Source organism: Amblyomma mixtum, chromosome 6, assembly GCF_055824585.1.
Source record: "Amblyomma mixtum isolate Tamu chromosome 6, ASM5582458v1, whole genome shotgun sequence".
Classification (NCBI taxonomy): domain Eukaryota; kingdom Metazoa; phylum Arthropoda; class Arachnida; order Ixodida; family Ixodidae; genus Amblyomma; species Amblyomma mixtum.
The window spans coordinates 103,412,140-103,429,351 of record NC_143017.1 but is presented as its reverse complement, the minus strand read 5'-3'; the positions used below and the strand labels follow the sequence as shown (position 1 = coordinate 103,429,351).

The following is a 17,212-nucleotide window of genomic DNA, read 5'->3' as shown; positions in this document are numbered from 1 at the left end:
CAAAGGCAACCGATGGCGTTTAATGAGAGGCTCCTTCCGCCGAGGACCACCATCCGTGTCACTGCTGGCGCTCCAGCATGGCGGCTTCGCCTTCGTGCTGTGACGCTGCTTCTCTTGCCTCTTAGTGACTCTAGCTGAGCACACGGTTCAGCGAAGAAATGGATGCCGCCTATGCTGCTCGTAATTTGTCTGCTTCAATGATTTTCAGCGGGCGGCGATAACACGCATGCTATCAAAAACAGGTGCCTAGTGCGCTCTCTACCGACAGGAAATTAATGCTCTCACCCTGACAACAGTATGTTCCTTTATTATCTTTCCAGCAGTCGAGTCCTGCATGGAAATCGACATCGAACAACGTCGCTTTTAGTGCGGCGCCAATGCCTGTTTAAGAGTGGTGTATTCTTTCTCTCTCGCATTGTTTGCGACTAAGGCTACTATGCACGCACAAGTGACACACTGGCGTTAATTTCAGCCAGCGCGGCTTCAGCTAAATAAGGTCGTGTGACTCACGAAGTGCTTTGCTAACGGAAGTCTCTCGTGATTTTTACTCAAACTGAAATTGTACTGCTGGTTTCACGAACTAAAGGGGGCGCCTTTAACGGCGACGTTACTGAGGGCTGCTCCGGAGTCAGCCTAGGAAGAATCGCGCTTGTTTTAAAATTTTTCGATAAACGTTCGCGTGCTGGTCGATGATGGCAGCCTCGTGTGACCTAAAAAAAATATCTGTTATCGAGGCTGCGAAGAAATAAATGAGACAGAAAAAAAATTACTGTCGAGGGTTAGAAAAAAGAAGGCGTGTAAACGCGGTGGTAGTATACGGTAGACGCGAAATTTGGAGGGGATTTAAAATGCGGGACGTTTACGATGAACACTCTCGTACAAGGGATGAATGACAAAACCAGATCAGGTAAGCAACATCCAGCGACTGCTAACTGCTTATGCTACTTCGCCCATAACTAGCTAAAAAAGTTTGGCAATCACTGTCGCTTGGTGTCTAATTGATAAACCTTCGCCCTTTTACGTTTTCTCGCTCATAAACTTTATGAAGAATGCGACACGTGTGACTAATCGTTCGAAAGAGTTCAAAACGAGAACAACGCGCCCGCCATTTTTTTTCTCCTAGTCTTCTCTGAAGAACCGACCTGTCTTGTGCTCTCAGTTTGTTCCTAATTAGTGGATGGGAAGATAACTGCTATTCCTAAAGGGTAACATAGTCGATTCCAAGAAAAGGCAAACGTTGCAGGGAGCGGCAGAAAGTTAGGTGGGCGGATGAGATTAAGAAGTTGGCCGGGATACGGTGGCCGCAGTTGGCACAGGACAGGATTAATTGGAGCTACATGGGAGAGGCCTTTGCCCTCCAGTGGGCCTAATCAGGCTGATGCTGCTGCTTTTGCTGCTGCTGCTGCTGCTGATGATGATGATGATTTAAGCATGTAAAGAATGTGACACCGTTTTCGTGCAACGCTCGATTTTATTTGATTCTTGCTTTCGCCCCCATCCGTGTGATTGATTGCACGGACCGTGGATGCACGCGCAGTCCAAGCGGAAAAGAATAAAAATGAAATGCATTTTGAATGAATTCATTACTGCAACCCTCCGTCCCCATTTCCTCAGTCGACAGATAACAAAGCACCGCTCCACTAGTCACAGATTCCTTAATAAGGCTTGAATTTATGCTGTCATCCCCACACTGTTCTCGCTTCAAATATCCCCGTTAGGCATGCGTGCTCAGCCGTGTTTCGTAACAAACAGCATCTCCTGCTTATATAGCCCTTCTATTGTAAAAAAGTCGCCTTTTTAGGAATAAAGGAGCAGCGCCTTATAACAATTGCGTTATCGTGGTCCTGCAAGTCTCCTGCTATTGCTTGGAAACCGCCTGTTCCTTTATTGATGGCACCAGAACGCTATGACGACACTAAGCGACTCTTCTGTCTCGTCAGCGTGAAAACATCCATATAACAACTGTCCTAAAATATACTGTTACAGCAAACCTCTCGAAACAATGTCTGCATGGACATGAGAACCACTTAGGCAACGGACCAAACGACGTGGTTCTGCGCGTCGATTTTGATTTTGCAAATTTTGAATCCCACGACGATTCGTCGATTTCGTGAAAATGCCAAACAACAGATATTGTGTTAACGTTTTCGATTTTATATGCATTATAAAATTAGACCCTTGCTAGGAACACATTTTCGCTTTATGTACATCGGTGTTGACCTACTTTTGTTTAATTTAACGTAGTGTCAAAGCCCTTCTTTCATGTAACAGTCGTAAGTTTAATGTATCATTTAATATTGGCGGATTTGGAACGTGTTTCCAGACTCACGTTTTATAAACCGTGTCACAAGGTCTTTTATTTTTTCCCCTGCGTTTGTCGTTAAAGCTGTAACCGTTTCGCGTTTCCCGCTGCGTGGTTATAGGCAGACATTATCCCGAGCCTGCGAACGCGTCTTCTATACTTGCGAAGAAGGAAATACCTCGATATTCACTGCAACGGCAAATCAATAGGGCACGAAACGTTTCTACTCTGTGTCGCTGCTGCGCGATGGCTTCGCTCCATTCGAATACAACGTTTCGCCCGTTGTTCAGACGTTCCGCGGCTGAGCCTGTCTCTGGGCGCCAACATGAAGCACAAGGCGATCCGCGAGGGCTCGGACGTGTACCTGGAGTGCAACATCCAGGCGAACCCGGCGGTCAGCGAGGTGGGCTGGAAGTTCGAGGGCAAGCCGCTCTACAGCAACGTCAAGCAGGGAATCATCATCAGCAACCAGTCGCTCGTGCTACAGAAGGTGCGTCGCGAGAGCCGAGGCCACTACCAGTGCGTCGCGGCAAACGTCGAGGGCGAAGGGGAGAGCGACCGCGTCCTGCTCAGGGTCCACTGTGAGTAGGACTTTTGCTTCTCTTCTTTCAGCTTTCGCAACTTCACGCGACTCCCGTTGTGACCACCATATTGAGCCATCGCTTGAACTTTCACTGTGAGACTGAGGAAAACTTATTGCATCTACTGGGAGGACCACCGGCTAAAGATTATCTCAACGCTGCTTGCGACCAGAATGTTGGCTGCATCGTTTTTTCTCCGATCGTCATATCTTCATTCAAAACCTGGAGGCCATAATCAGTAGTATGAACACTAACAAAATTTCCGTGCAAATTTTGAATCCTACGACAACCAGCAGACCATTTTTACATGCTTTGTAGAACAAAGAAAGGCATAACCCTTTAGTAACGTTTGAAGTTCTTGTACCGCATAAAATACGTGCAAATGCACGTATACAGGGGTCAATCGGTGTAGTGCTTTGTTCAAATAGAGTGGACAAAAAGAAAAAAAAAACATCATGACGAACAAATCAAAATTCAAACCCTAAAAAAAAAGAGGCCGTATTTTCGGGCAGTTTCCTTCTCTCATACTCTTCTCTCTTAGCTAGACACATGATTCCGAAAGGTACAGTTTTATATGTTTTTCTGTCAGGGCATAGCGGCAGCGAAAATCCTGCTTTGCTTCCCACCGTCGTCCTGATTGACGTTCTTATTCAACATGGCGCTTTCAATCATGTTATCGTGCTGTTTTCTCCTGTTCCTCTCATGGGACTCGCGAGGTGACGGGTGGCGACGTTCTGTATTCGAACAGATGCTCCCTAAGGAGCGCTGCTCCATCACCGCTTTTTTGCTGTTCGCAAACTCTTCGCTATACATCACGAATGAATGGAAGGACCAGAGTCTGCGCGTGCCTCACCGCCAAGTACAACAGCCAGACGTACAGTTTCTCATGATGCCGAAGTGCTGTAACCTGGTAGACTATTCGTAGAGTTGTTGGGATCGAGGTGGACAAGCGCTGATTATGCTGAAATGGTTTAAATATCCGCGGCTGCTACCTAACTAATACGGATGATTCTTCTGGAGTAAAAACTGTTCCACGCCTGTCTCTTATGCTTTTTACTCTAAGAATAAGCAAAATTGCTCATGTACTACCTGAATTTGGTTGTGGGCTTCAGTATCATCCTTTCTTGCATCCCCGTGGCTTCTGAGGCTGCGAAATTTAAAATAAATAAAGTATTGTGCGAAATGGATTGAGGTGGTTTTGTAATCTTTGAATATTGTAAAAAAAAATACAAATTACCAAAATCAAGTTTTCCACAGCCTCACTCCGCGTTGCAAAAACAGAAAGAAAATTGGTTCTGATCCGGCTTTTATGTTAATTTGTTTAGATACACCCACATTTTCGCCTCTATTTCGTGCCTTGGAGTGTCTGGCATTCGCGCCGCGTGGTCGGTACGAGTAGCTCCCGTGCGCTCCCTGGCGCAGACGCGCCGGTGTGCAAGAAGCGCCAGAACCTGGTGTACGGCGTGGCGCGTGACGAGGAGGCCGAGATCTCGTGCGAGGTGGAGGCCGACCCGCCCGAGCTGAGCTTCAAGTGGGCGCTGAACAACTCGGTCGAGGTGTTCGACGTAAAAACCTTCTCGGTGAACGGCACCACCAGCGTGGCCTCGTACCGACCCCGCTGGAAGCACAGCTACGGCCTGCTCTACTGCTGGGCCACCAACGCCATCGGAACCCAGCGAGAGCCCTGCGCATTCCACATCATCCCGGCAGGTGAGCCGCTTTTCCAGTCACGTGGGCTTTCGGATTCGCGCTCCCTTAAAATGAAATGTTCCTTTTTTTTTTTACCCAGCCGGTGCATTATTGAATCTTTTCGGTTCGAAGCCCCTGACAAAGCCTAATATGTCCGTTTAATAAGAAGCAGGCTAGCAGTGCAAACTTAATCCAAAGATAGCTTTCTTTTGAGGCCTTTGCGCGCTGAAAAGCAGTGCTTGTACACGATTGAGTTGTAGCCTTCCCAATTCGACGTTATGTGACTCGATAAAACATTCTAGTATAAAACTAAACTCGGCCAAGAAGTTTTTATACACCTTTCATACAACCCTGTCTGTCCTTCTTGCCTCTCTACTGATGCCTACCTGTCTCTGTTTTCGTGCTGACTTCCTTAAATGCAGGGATTATGATCGTTGTCTGTTCCTAAACATTTTTTCCGCAGCTCCAGAAAAGCCTCCGTCGTCCTCGCCGCGTCCGTTTCTTCCTCATACTTTGTGCGATCAGAGCGTTCACCGCGATGTTTTTCCCCTGGTTCACCACCAGGGGCCCCGCAAGCGGTGCTTCGGGAAATTTCGCGGCCGCTGGCTTGGCCACCGCGTAGCCCAAGTTGCGTTCTTTGGAAAATTGGATCTGCCCAGTTCCGGATGCACTCTAGGCGAGTGCGCTTCCCGGCGGCCCTTGTTTACCGTAGGCAGCCACGCGATTGCCTCCTGGCGGCTGCCTCCGGGGCCCAAAGCAGCTTAAACTCGCGCTCGGTGTTTCCGCGCAGGTCTCGTCGCTGTAAGCCGGCAGCAGGATTTGCCCGCTCTCTTGTCTCTCGCTGCAAGCGGGACAGAGCGCCGCAAGATTTAGGTATTGAACGTTGACTCGAATAGAGTTTTCAGCTTCGAGGGAGCAGAAAGTTGCTAAAACAGGCCGGGAAACAAAGCGCTCCTGCTGCTGAAAACAATAAGCGAACGTTTTCGGCGTCTAAAAGCCTTTTCCCCTCAGTCGCTCTAGGATGCTTTCTCTAGAAGTGAATAAGTACGGCTAGTAAACTATTTTTTTTTTTTTACCTGGACAGTGTCTGTGAACCACGTTTGTTGGTGTTTGGTATAGGAATCGTGAGAAAAACAATAATGCAACTTTGTAGTGGTATTTGAATGCATCATGGGAAATCGCATTTAGCCAATGTCGCAATAGGAAATGTCTGCAATAGCGCGACGTACTAATCTCGTAGCCAAAGAGGCAAGAGTTTTGTTTTCTGTTCACGTCGTTGCCCGAACTTTCGGAGATTTTTATGGCGGGCAGTTTTTTTTCTCTTTACAAACGTAGAAAAGAAAGGCTAATCTTCTCTCGACCAGCATTATGGAATTCGTTCCGTAACCATGTGCTTTCAGTGGAGCTTCAAATACTCCTGGTTTTGATGTTTCAAAAAGGATATTCGAAAACAGCAGTCAAAACCCTCATAAAGCGCAGGATTCGTCTGCAACGCACTGAAACGCTATCATGTTGGTACGTCGCAAACATTCCATTAGGGTCAGAGGAGCTTCAGCATTTATGTCTTTGTGTACGAATAAACAAGCAAAATTCGAGATGTAAAGTTTACACCTGACTAGACATTTCAGTGTACTTTGCAGCGCTGGAAATGGCTGGCATATAAAGTTATACCAAATACGCCGTAACGGTTCAAATACAGCGGTTGATCGCAAGTATCCTTATTTTTAAGTAGGCCTACAGAGCCCAGTGATAATTGGTAATCCTCTACAATAATCTGGCCCCATCATTCACTGTTTCTAATGCATGAGCGGTTGTCAAGCGTTCAATAAATAATAGTTCCGCTTAATCCGTACGATATCATCACTAGTAAATAAATAAATAAGTAAAAAGTTCTCTGCCGGTTTTGTAGCAACTCGATCCGTAATGAAAACTGACAACGCAAAAGACACGAGGAAGACATCGAAGAAAGAGAGACCGCAGGACAAGTCAGCGCTTGTCCTGTGTTTTATTTTTCTTCGCTGTTGTGCTGTTGCATTTGCGCAACCATTTTGCATAATGAATGACCGACTAAAAGGCACAGAGACCATAACACGTCCTGCTGAGGCACTCTCATCTCTAGAGGAGACACAGCAAGGCCGGCTGTTGCATAGTGTTATTTCGGTGGGGCGGAAGCGTGGATAACTGAGCGCGGCCAGCGTCCCCCTGGACAGGGCCCCCCGAGGCGGTGCGGAACTGCCGCGTGAGCAACCAGACGGCCGCGTCGCTGGCCGTTGAGTGCGAACCGGGCGACCACGGTGGCCTGCGACAGACCTTCCATCTGGAGGTGTACAACTCGGCGCTCGAGCTGCTCCAGCGAAACCTGAGCTCCGCCGAGGGGGCCTCGTTCGTGGTGCGCGAGCTGCCGCCCGGCACCGCCTTCATACTCGTCCTCTACGGCTCCAACTCCAAGGGCCGCAGCAACAGCGTCTCCATCTCCACCAACACGCTGCCCTCGCCCGAGCGGAGGACAGGTGAGCGCTCTCCACACTCTGTGCCGCGGACACCGCGGCCGCGTACCTTCCTGTCTTGTCGGTGAAAGGCATTGACGCTGCCCGTGGTGTTTGTATACCTCTTTCAAAATGCAAGTGAGAACAGCAGTTGCTGAATTTGGGTCGCCGTGTTTTCTGACACCGCATTGTTCCTTTAACGACGCAGTGCTCTGTTGATCAGCTGTACTAGCAGAGTACGCCTATTCAAACCTGCGAGACACCAATATCTAGCGGTGCCTTCGAAAACTGTTTGATTAAAACTAGGAATAGGCCTCTCTCAGGATGAACAAAAGAACGGCGGCTGTCTGCAATCGACACGGGAAGTTATAATAAAGCAAGAGCATGTTGGTTCGCAATGCGTTAGCGTGCCATTGGTATGCGTTTTGGTATTGTTGAATAGCTGCGGAAATCTTCTTTGTACAGGTTCCTCGCATGCAGCGCTAGAATACACCCGTTAGTTATACCTAATTTAGCTCCATTATTTTTTACGTTTCTTGTGACTGATGAGACCGCACCGTGACCTGCGGGCGGTGTGCGCATGTGCAGCTAACACGGACATCACATCGGTGAGTCCAGTGCTTGGTGTCCTGATCGGCATCGTGGGAGCCCTAGTGCTGGTGGCCATCGTCATCGTGGTCGTCATGCGACTCCGCGGAGACGACGGCGAGAAGCGTAAGCGACGCGTCCGTTTCGCACTGCCTACCTTCGCACCCTGAGACAGGCATTATTCGGGTTTCGATGTCACTAGATGTTTCACTCTTCTATATTGCCAGGCAGGAGCTCAAAACTTTCAAAAGGTGTGCCGCTCTGAGCTAAAATGAGTGGCCATTTTACCTGCTTGGAGCATTTGGCACTGGACTTGTAGGCAATACATCTGTGCCATTTGAATGCTCCTTGATCGCAATAAAATCGCTGGGAAATTGCCGCTATGACAACACTTTCGCATGCTTTTTTTTTAAATGCTGTTTCTCTTTTGGATTTCAGGGCCTACGGAGGAGAGCCCTGAAAAGTAAGTCGCTATACTTATAAAACTTTCTACAGCCACTTCTTCGTCTTAGGTATTATTTAAGGGGCTTAGTAGGAACCGTGGCGCCGCGTGAAATAGCAATGATAGTGAAAATACATACACTTGACGCTAATTGCATCATTTCGTCGATCAACATTTTCGTCGATCAAATGGAATGATTGCAAAGAGAAACAACGATGCTCTGTTCAGTAACACTTGCGCTTGAGAAGGGTGGAATCGTCTGTGTTCTCCCAGCGTTCACTTCGTCATTTCTTTTGATTTAGGGGAATGTTTATTTCTGCCTTACATTTCTATAGAGGTTTGCTTACGTGGACTGAAAAGTATGAAGTAGGGGACGAGAACTTCGCGGGCTGCGAAGACTCTGCTGCCTGCGACTGAAATATTCTCCGTTTCCTTTTTTTTTTTGCTGCGAAGACCCCGATGCATGCGAGTAAAATAATCGTTCGTTTTTAGCCGCCGTGGTGGCTCAGTGATTTTGGCACCCGCTGCGGTCGTTAAAGAACCCCTGGTCGTCGAAATTTCCGGGGCCCGTCACTACGGCGTTCCTCATGGCCCGAGTCGCTTTGATACGCTTAACACCCATAAACCAATTCTTCGTTTTCAGCTCTAGATTGAATTATTTAAATTCTTCGCTGCGTCATGCCCAACGGCACAGAGCTACGCTGAATCTCGATAATACTTCACTCCAGAGCAGCGGAGAGGCGTCATAAAGTTGGATTTTACGATGACTGGTACAGAGACAAAAAAAGAAAGGCGCAGAAGTAGGCATGAGTGAGTGTTCTCTGGCCGCCATCTATGCACCAGTTAAAGAGAAGAAACGGCAATTTAATAAAAAATGGCCTGAAAATCAATTGTACCTGGCTTTTCTTTACCTTAGATCAAAAGACAAGAAGATTTGGAAATGAGGCTTGATATAAAAAAAAAAAATCAAAAAGAAAGGGCAATCAAGACGCCACTTTCCGAATAAACAAGTACATGATGCAACGCGAACCTCTCTGCTTGCTGGTCCCTCCTGCACTATTCCCTGTCTGCGTCTTTTATTTTCGCATTGCTGCCTGTTCATCCTAAATATTCGTGTTTCATGGTCTGCAAAATAAAATTTCAAAGAGAAGAGGCCCAGGTGGCGAGAGAAGAGCGCATATGAGAAAGGGTCGCCGGCGGGCAAGAAACCGAACGCTGCGATACAGTACGAGTTGACTTGTCCGAAAAAGGCAGGTTTGTATGCTAGACCATATTAGTAACTAACACTTCATCCGTTCCACGCGTGGGAACTGCATTACCGGCAAGTGAAAGCAGGAACAGAGCCTGCATCTATAACCCGCGCCGTCGCGCCCGGGCTCGAAGGTCCACGCCGCAGCGTACAGACGTGAGCAGGCTTGTATCGGAGCGCTTGAGCGGTGCTCTCAGATCAAACTAAGCGAAATTTTGCAGCTGGTACTGGGTTTCACGGCAAGTGCGTGCACTTAATCGAAGATGCATAGAAATAACAGCGAGAAACATAATATTGCCCTTTACACAGCACTTGCGCGCTATAGATTTGTTCCGAAGCGCACCGCTCCAGTGCTCTAAAGAAGCCTCCTGGCGAATGTCCTACAAACAAGGACGTTACTTGCTCTAAAGAAGTGATGATCACATGTAAATGCTAGTGGGGTATAGCCTCCTGGATTGAAATCCAAGCGCACGACGGCCGAAAGGTAAACCATCGCGAAACGTTTTAGCTTTCAACGCTATGCAATGATTTCGCAAAGTCTTGCTTACCTGCAACAATGCAGCAGCAAACCCGAGACATGCTTGCATTTTTTCTGACATTAGCGCCCTGTAGAAATTCAGCGCTGGTGGTCTTGACATCGCTAAAAACATCCCGAAGGCTCGCGACGATAGTGTGTAGTTCCGCTTGCATGGCGGATGTTTGCAGACACAGGTCGACGACCTCCTGTTTGTCATCGGATCTGTGCTTTACAGCAACTCATGCAAAGTTTAGCTCTCATCGGGTCTGTGCTTTGCAACAACTGATGCACAGTTTAAGTAAATGTAGGCGCCCACCTTCAATGAAAAAAATGTGACTCAATCGAGTAATCAAGGAAACTTGTTAATGCGCCCGGGCTGATCATGGAATCTTGGCTGCAATCTTGGCTCGACTTCGGCACGGCTTATATTTCGTGACAGACGCCAATTGAACCCCGGACTTTCAGATTGCGAGGCCAGCATGGAAACCATACGCCACGAAACTGCGTTCATTCTTGGCGAACTAAGGCGAACCTAGTGTATGCGTTGCCTCACGACTGTATGCTAATGAGTAGGTATGTTATGAGAAAGGAAGAAACAAAAATTACAAAAATGTATAAAAATGAAACAGAAACGCAAATAACAGTGCTTTCGCATACAAAGCGGGTAATTAGTCTAAGTTGCCGTCCGTAATTTTTCCTAACGTGTCCCATCCACGTGGAGAAATCCCGCTTAAGAGAATTTACTATATGAAGAGCGCCCTCTATATTCATTATAAAATATCAGAGATACAAAACTGTTATAGTTTGTTTCGGCGCAGAAATCTAGAGTGCTGAAGAGAAAATGACATAGCACCTAGAGGTGTTGTCATTCAGCTATGTTTCACAAGAAAAAAAGAACTTGTGTTTTTATAGAAATTCTGCTTAGGAAAGCCAGAATGGAACAGATTTTCACAGTTTCCTTCATATACAAGCAATACCGTTTGAATCGTAGGCGGGATTGTCAAGAGAAGGCACGTTTCCCTTCTCTTTTTCTTTTTGATGAGAAAACTGGGAGTGGTTCCTAGCGACACCTCCCTCTATCCTCAACGCCTAAGAATTGTATACGATACTGATACGCTGTCTGAAGGAATTAGTGGTTCGCTGCGCTAAAACGGCACAGAAGCACGGAAAATTCAAGTGAGCTCATATAACTAGTGGGGGAGAAACTAGCCTTCGATGTATTAGCTTTCTTGAGGCCGTTATTAGTTTTTGAACGTGCATTGGCCACTGTTTCCAGTTTCCAGTTTTCCCCATCCGAAGATTCTGTTGGTCCACCGTGGGCGAGGGATCGCAGCCAGCGCAGAGTTTGTAAATTTAAGGGGCTTTACTCCTTCTTGCGTATTCCAAAATGTGGGTGCTGTTTTTGGGGTCATATTTTCTTTTCGTTTCGGAAATAATGGCCTCCCTTCCAGCTTCCCAAAATTGCGAAGTTCTCGGAGTTTTTCGGGGGGAACATGCTCTTAATGGTCTATGCCTCGCATCTCAAATTTGTGAACTTCTCCAGTTTTAGTGCACTCCATCAGTGGGCGTTGCTGTAGCGCTGATCAATCTTTGAACTAGCAAGAATAAAATAGCTCAAAAATAATGATTACATAAAAAAAACGAAATATCTCTCGCATGTGCATTTTTTGTTGGATATAAATACGGGTGGCCCTGCTTTACATGTGCTCACTTGTGTATAATTTATTATTTTTACCGTGTGGATGGCGATGCGCCTCTTAATGCCGATCTTTTTGTTTTTGCTTTCTCAGGAATCAGAACCACCAAAGGAAAGCCGTGGACGATCTAGCCCTTACCGACATTGATACAAAGGATCCGTCTGTGATTCAAAAAACGAGCGACTCACAAGGTATTACCATAACTCTTTGACCGTTTTGCTCAAGTGCTTAGTGGACATAGGTCTAATTCTAGGGAGCACTAAAAGCTCAGTGTAAGTATATTTTAGTATTTGATATGGGCTGCGAGAGCATGAAGTACTTGACTGCTTAAAGCTAGGTATACGCTTCGTTAAAGAAAACATATTTATTTGACTCCACGTTTCTTCCGATCGAAACGTCAAGTCAAATAAACATGTTTCCTCTAACGAAGTGTATACCTCGCTGTATAGTCTTTGATACGATACAGATGTTCCAGGAAATCGATTCATGCGTTCATTCTGCCATATGGTACATTTTCACAGTCGCCAGGAAAGCTTGACTTCACTGTTCTCTGCTCAGTTTTGTTGCGCGTTGCTCATGGTGATGAAAATAATATATTTCAGTACCTACATGTTTCAGTTTTACCTATTCACCGTCTGGATAAACATTATGACAGATCAGTCTTCATGCGTGGTCCGATGAAAAATGGGAGGTGCAGACATTTTTATTTTAGACCCCGCCTTTGGTTCAGTTTGGAAATACATTTGGCTGAGCATTTTTTTCCACTTTAGTTCCTGGCGTTGAGAACATAAAAATAAGGATGGCTAACTTTTTTTTTTTAAAGATGATTTGATGTTTACTGGAGGCTAGCCACGTAATGAGTAGAATTTCTGCCCATATCGTGTCTCCACATTACTACGATTCTAGAGCTACTCACTGCGCGGTTCTGCGCATGCCCTGTCTTCCACCTGTCCTTGTAGCAGAGTATCCGCGCGTCGCAGTTCGGCGTATACCGGCCTACACGACTCACCGAACCTACGACAGCTTCTCGCCAAGCGACTACAACTACGAGAACATCCAGTCTCTGAGAAGACCGTCACCTGTCAAGGTCTGCTTCTTTCCTGTCCTAGGGCTTTTGCTTTCTCATGTCCTTCCCTACTTGCACCTTCATCGGAATGTCTCGTTTTTCTGCTCATGCTGCATTAGCTGCTGAAGTGCTGAACCTCGATACGTGATAGGCACGTCTGCCTCGGACGGAGCTTTTAGTTGTCGTTGTCAGAGGTAATGCGCAGAGCATCGCTTTGCCTGTCGAGGTGAAAGCTATGTGTATATGGCAGGCTTCTGATGCACAAGTATATCAACAAATGTAAGAAACAGCAGTGCAAGGCCATTATACAGCTGCAATATCTTCATGCAATGTTATCATGTCTCCTCTGTCGCCTTTCCTAAGGCAAACGACGTCCACAATACAGCACTGCATTGACTTTTTGCCGACTGGCATCCAAATGGTCACCAAATGTTGTGTTCCGGGAAATGAAATGCCCATATTTTCCGCCTCATCAAACAACATGTCTTATCTCTATCATAACAAGGCAGTAATGTCAGAAAGACGCATTTTTTTCTGCAATACGTTCTTGTACTCGTCTTTGATGTTCCCTATTTTCTCTTCTTAGCTTGTTTTCTATTTTGCTATTTCTCACATGTCAACACAAGCACATTGATGAAACGTCGTTAGTGCCTTATTATACTCCACCTTACTGCTTATTACAGTGGAATGGAGCGTACGAGCGCAAAGCGACAGCGCGCGATAATGGCACGCTGTCGCGTCGGGGCTGTAGCTCCCACTGCGGTGTAAGAAGTATAAAGTGCTGTATACTGCAGTACCCTTACTTTTGACCGCATATTTTATGCCATCATAATATGCAAACAATAGCCTCTAACTGACTGGCCAGCACTACGGTTAAAATGAACCTGGTCATTTCAACGAATAATGCAGCTACGTTTTTCAGTGATGTATGCCGCAATATGTTGTGGAAATGTTGTAAAGTGAGTGAGTATTATGAAGCCGAAATTTCATATCTAAACTCTGTGAAAATAGGAATGGCTCCTCTGTGTGATTCCCGCAATGGCACCTTTTGGGGTATGGTTTCCTGCTTTTCGCCGTGTATAGCAGTAGTTGTCTGCTTTCAAGGATCGTTGTCCCGTAGTGCGCCTTAGCAGTGCAAACTCCTTCTATGCTTCGAACATGTGCACGTAGTCGCAGCAATGCTGTGCTGTGCTCATGTGAAGCATCATTCATGTTCGTGACAGTAAAGCTATAATAACGTCATCTTCGAACTATGTTGTACTGGCACTGTTTGAAAGAGAAAAGAGAAGAAAAGTTTATTCCGAACCCCTCACTTTTGCATTAAACAAGTTGCCACCCTTTATGGATCCTTAAAATTGAAAGATGGAAAAACGAACTCAAATCACCGATAATACTATCTTGAGAGCCGAGCCGCTTCTCTGCTCGGCAGGCTCACTCGGAGTTTTCGTTTTTCTTTCTACATTTTCTGTTGCTTACTTCGTAGCTGGACGTCCTTTTGGGCCTGCACGCGAAGGCACGAACGCTACACAACTTGTTCAGCCTCGCGTCCCACTACGAGTGTCCCTTTTTCGTTAGGAATGCAGTGTCTTTGTGCGGAATTCAAACTCCTCGAAATCCTTTTGGGAGTCCTCCTCCACCCAGAAAGCTCTGCTGTTGTAGGCGCTCATTTTGACAAGCGTTGTGGATTTTCTTGCGCACTCTCGCAGATGGACAATGAGGTGCGGTACGCGGAGCTGTCCCTGCCGCGCAGCAAATACCCGGTGCGCATCCGAGAGCCGCCGACCGAGTACGCCCAGATCGACTTCCAGCGGGCCGGCGTGCTTTTCAGCGCCGTGCCGCCGCCGCAGTCAGAAGAGGAGGACCCCTGCGCGGCCGTCGGCTCGGATACGCCGCTCATGAACAGCCTGCAGCCAAACGTCAGGGTATGCGCGCCAGGCTGTCGAGCAATGAGCCCGATAAGGGCAACTAGAAACTCGATTAACAACACTTATGCATCTTTATTTTCCTCGCACACTGATTGCCTTAGAACAAGGAGAATGTACAAGTATATTATGCGTGCCTGTGAATGCTCCGAGTCTGAAATAGCGAGTTTGAAAGCAACTTACCGTACTTTCGGTATGGTTGAAATGGTGCATCCTCTATGCGTTCTATCATTATCGTACATGGAAATGTGTCGAAGCTACGTAAGGTGACGTGCCTGTAGCGGTGTAGGCTTTCTTTTTCTTCTCCACATTTGCGGGAAATGGTTTAAAAAAATTGAAAGTTTATACGTGATTTGTACATATCTACTCGACAATCTCTCACGTTTGCAAGCTAAGTAAGTGCGTTGTTTTCAGTCCGCTTCTACTTCGAATGGCTTGAAAGATACCCTTTTAAAGTGCACCGAAAGGCAGTCTGGCTCTCACACAGAGCAAAAGCATACTGTCGCGATATATTTGGGAACCAGTTGGTGCCTCGAATGCCAAGTGCTTGCAATGAAATCTCTTGGGCAATGTATAAACTCTTGTTTATCCTCTTCCTGTCTTGTTTCAGCATCTAGGTGGTGCGCCGAGCGACCACAACACGATATCTACGCCGGTGTGACGACAGCGGGACCCGATCGGCGAGTGTGGGGTCGTTCAGCAGCGCTCGTCGCGCTCTTGAGCGGCTCGCGCGACCACGTTAGGGAAAGAAGCCAAGCCGCTCTTTTAAGAGCCCGACGACCGTGCCGCGACACTGCTGCTGTGTGCCTCAGAGCCAAGTTTCCAGCGCTGTGGAGAAAATCGAGGAAAAGGGAGCGGAGCAAGAGAGGTGGAGGAGCTGACGTGCGTGCAACACTTCCGCATACGCTCAGGAGGGCCACCGGCGTCGCGAGACAGGAAAAAAAAAAACAGTGACTGTTCCGAAGCGGTAATCGCGGCTCTTGTTATCTTTCCGTCATGACGACGACCCTTTCTGTCTATTGTACATAGAGTAACGGAACACATCCTGCGTCTAGAACGGTGCACGAGCTCAACCGAGATTCGTCGGCCGAGAGGTCGCAAGTTCAAGACGACATTCCTCCAAACACTAGTCAAGAACCACCTGCTTGCCTCTGTGGCTGTTGGACGCCTCGGAAAAGATTATTTAACAGAGAGAGAGAGAGAGAGAGGGGAGAGGTGCGCTAGAGGAAGAAAGAAGCAGATCGTTTTTATCCGTTATCATCTCGCCCGCTTCTTCCATGAGGCTGCAGCGGTGAGGGACACGGCTTTGAGACGATGCCCGGGAGGCAGGTGGGGATCAATCGTGCCCGCTCTTTCCATTTCCCCCACTGACGTCCTGCAGTGTACGACAGTGATGCGCAATCCCGAGAAACTTACCTCGACGACTGAATCTTCGTGGGAGTAGCTATCACTGAGGTGCCGTGGAAAAGAATGATAAAAAAAAAGAAATATTGAAAAAGAAAGAGAAACGTTCGAGTGGCGTGTGTGTGTGCGTGCATGCGTGACTGCGCGAACTGAGCGTGCCTGCATGAGAATCTGCGTGAAACAATTCTAGCACAGTTCCACATTTTCACCCTCTTTTCTTTTATGACCACTTGTTTTTGTTCGTTCTGCCTTTCATTTTTTTTTCAATCACTTTTCTTTCCTTTACCTTCACTCTTATCGCGTTTCATTGTTGTGTTTCGAAACTCGGGTTGCCCTGCATCTTCTATATAAATACTTCATACGAACTCATGACACAAACTTTTAAGCTCTACAATAAAACATATAAATATTATTACTGTGAAACATTGCAGCGTTTTGTTCGTTTTCATTTCTTGTTTCTGGCTGACTCTATCTCGTTTATTCGCCTGTTAATGGGAGGCCTTGTTGTTGTGAAAGGTCCCATGGTTTTGCAACTAGTCGGAACAAAGATTCTGCCTTGGCACGTCGTTCACAGCTTTTGCTTAGCCAGATTGAGCGCTTGTCTCTAACAGAGAAATTAAAAGCTGTATACGCGCATTTTCGTCTCTAGGAACCCATGAGTGTTTCCTTCATTGATAACTCCTTTTGTTCTTCTACAGAACATGAAATAATATCAACAAATAGCTACCTTTTCATGCAGTGCGGGCACAGCTGACTATCTGGATGGATACTAGGCCATAATTTCTAGTTTAGATTACTAAACAAACTCGGGTGTCTTTTGCCCCCCAAGAAAGGATCATCAGGCTGCGTTGTCGCTATGTTGTTCAGGGCAATGATATGCTTTTCTTTCAGTGTTCGGCAATCAAGTAAAGCCCCCAAGTCAGAAGCCAATAGCTCCAATGCACTATAATTGAATTGTGGTGCATAGAAAATGCCCCAAGTTTTCAACCCCTCACACGTGAGGCAGTTGCGCAAGCGCCCCGGAGCGATGCGTAGGCGTTCTCAGGAACCCAGAGCCGCAAGCTTTAGCCATTGCTTGAATATGAACTTCAAACTATATTGGAATTGAAGGCCAGGTAGCATGGTGCTATGCCAGAAACACTGAACACTTTGATTCCATGGCCTCCAGGTAAGTAAAGCTGCAATAAATGAACGGCACTAAGAAAACGAGCTCCCCGATATATAACTTTTCTTGGCTCAAGTGAGAACGAAAGCTGCACCGCACTACCC

The 17,212-nt window shown here is 46.8% G+C and overlaps 1 protein-coding gene across 8 annotated transcripts in view; it reads left to right on the top strand.

The window, feature by feature from the left end:
• LOC149339884 (protein turtle homolog B-like) overlaps nucleotides 1-16,366 on the top strand; it is an 843,694-nt gene extending 827,328 nt beyond the window's left edge. For 6 of the 8 annotated variants that reach the window (XM_089548569.1, XM_089548570.1, XM_089548568.1 and 3 more), the window contains 9 exons: nucleotides 2,593-2,883; nucleotides 4,306-4,593; nucleotides 6,783-7,082; nucleotides 7,647-7,772; nucleotides 8,085-8,109; nucleotides 11,645-11,742; nucleotides 12,511-12,638; nucleotides 14,324-14,539; nucleotides 15,150-16,366. In XM_089548569.1, the coding sequence (XP_089404695.1) occupies nucleotides 2,593-2,883; nucleotides 4,306-4,593; nucleotides 6,783-7,082; nucleotides 7,647-7,772; nucleotides 8,085-8,109; nucleotides 11,645-11,742; nucleotides 12,511-12,638; nucleotides 14,324-14,539; nucleotides 15,150-15,200 (1,523 nt within the window). In that variant the 3' untranslated portion in view covers nucleotides 15,201-16,366. The remainder of the gene's footprint in view (nucleotides 1-2,592; nucleotides 2,884-4,305; nucleotides 4,594-6,782; nucleotides 7,083-7,646; nucleotides 7,773-8,084; nucleotides 8,110-11,644; nucleotides 11,743-12,510; nucleotides 12,639-14,323; nucleotides 14,540-15,149) is intronic. The other 2 variants (XM_089548566.1, XM_089548567.1) reach the window with 2 other exon arrangements.
• Nucleotides 16,367-17,212: the final 846 nt, after the last annotated feature.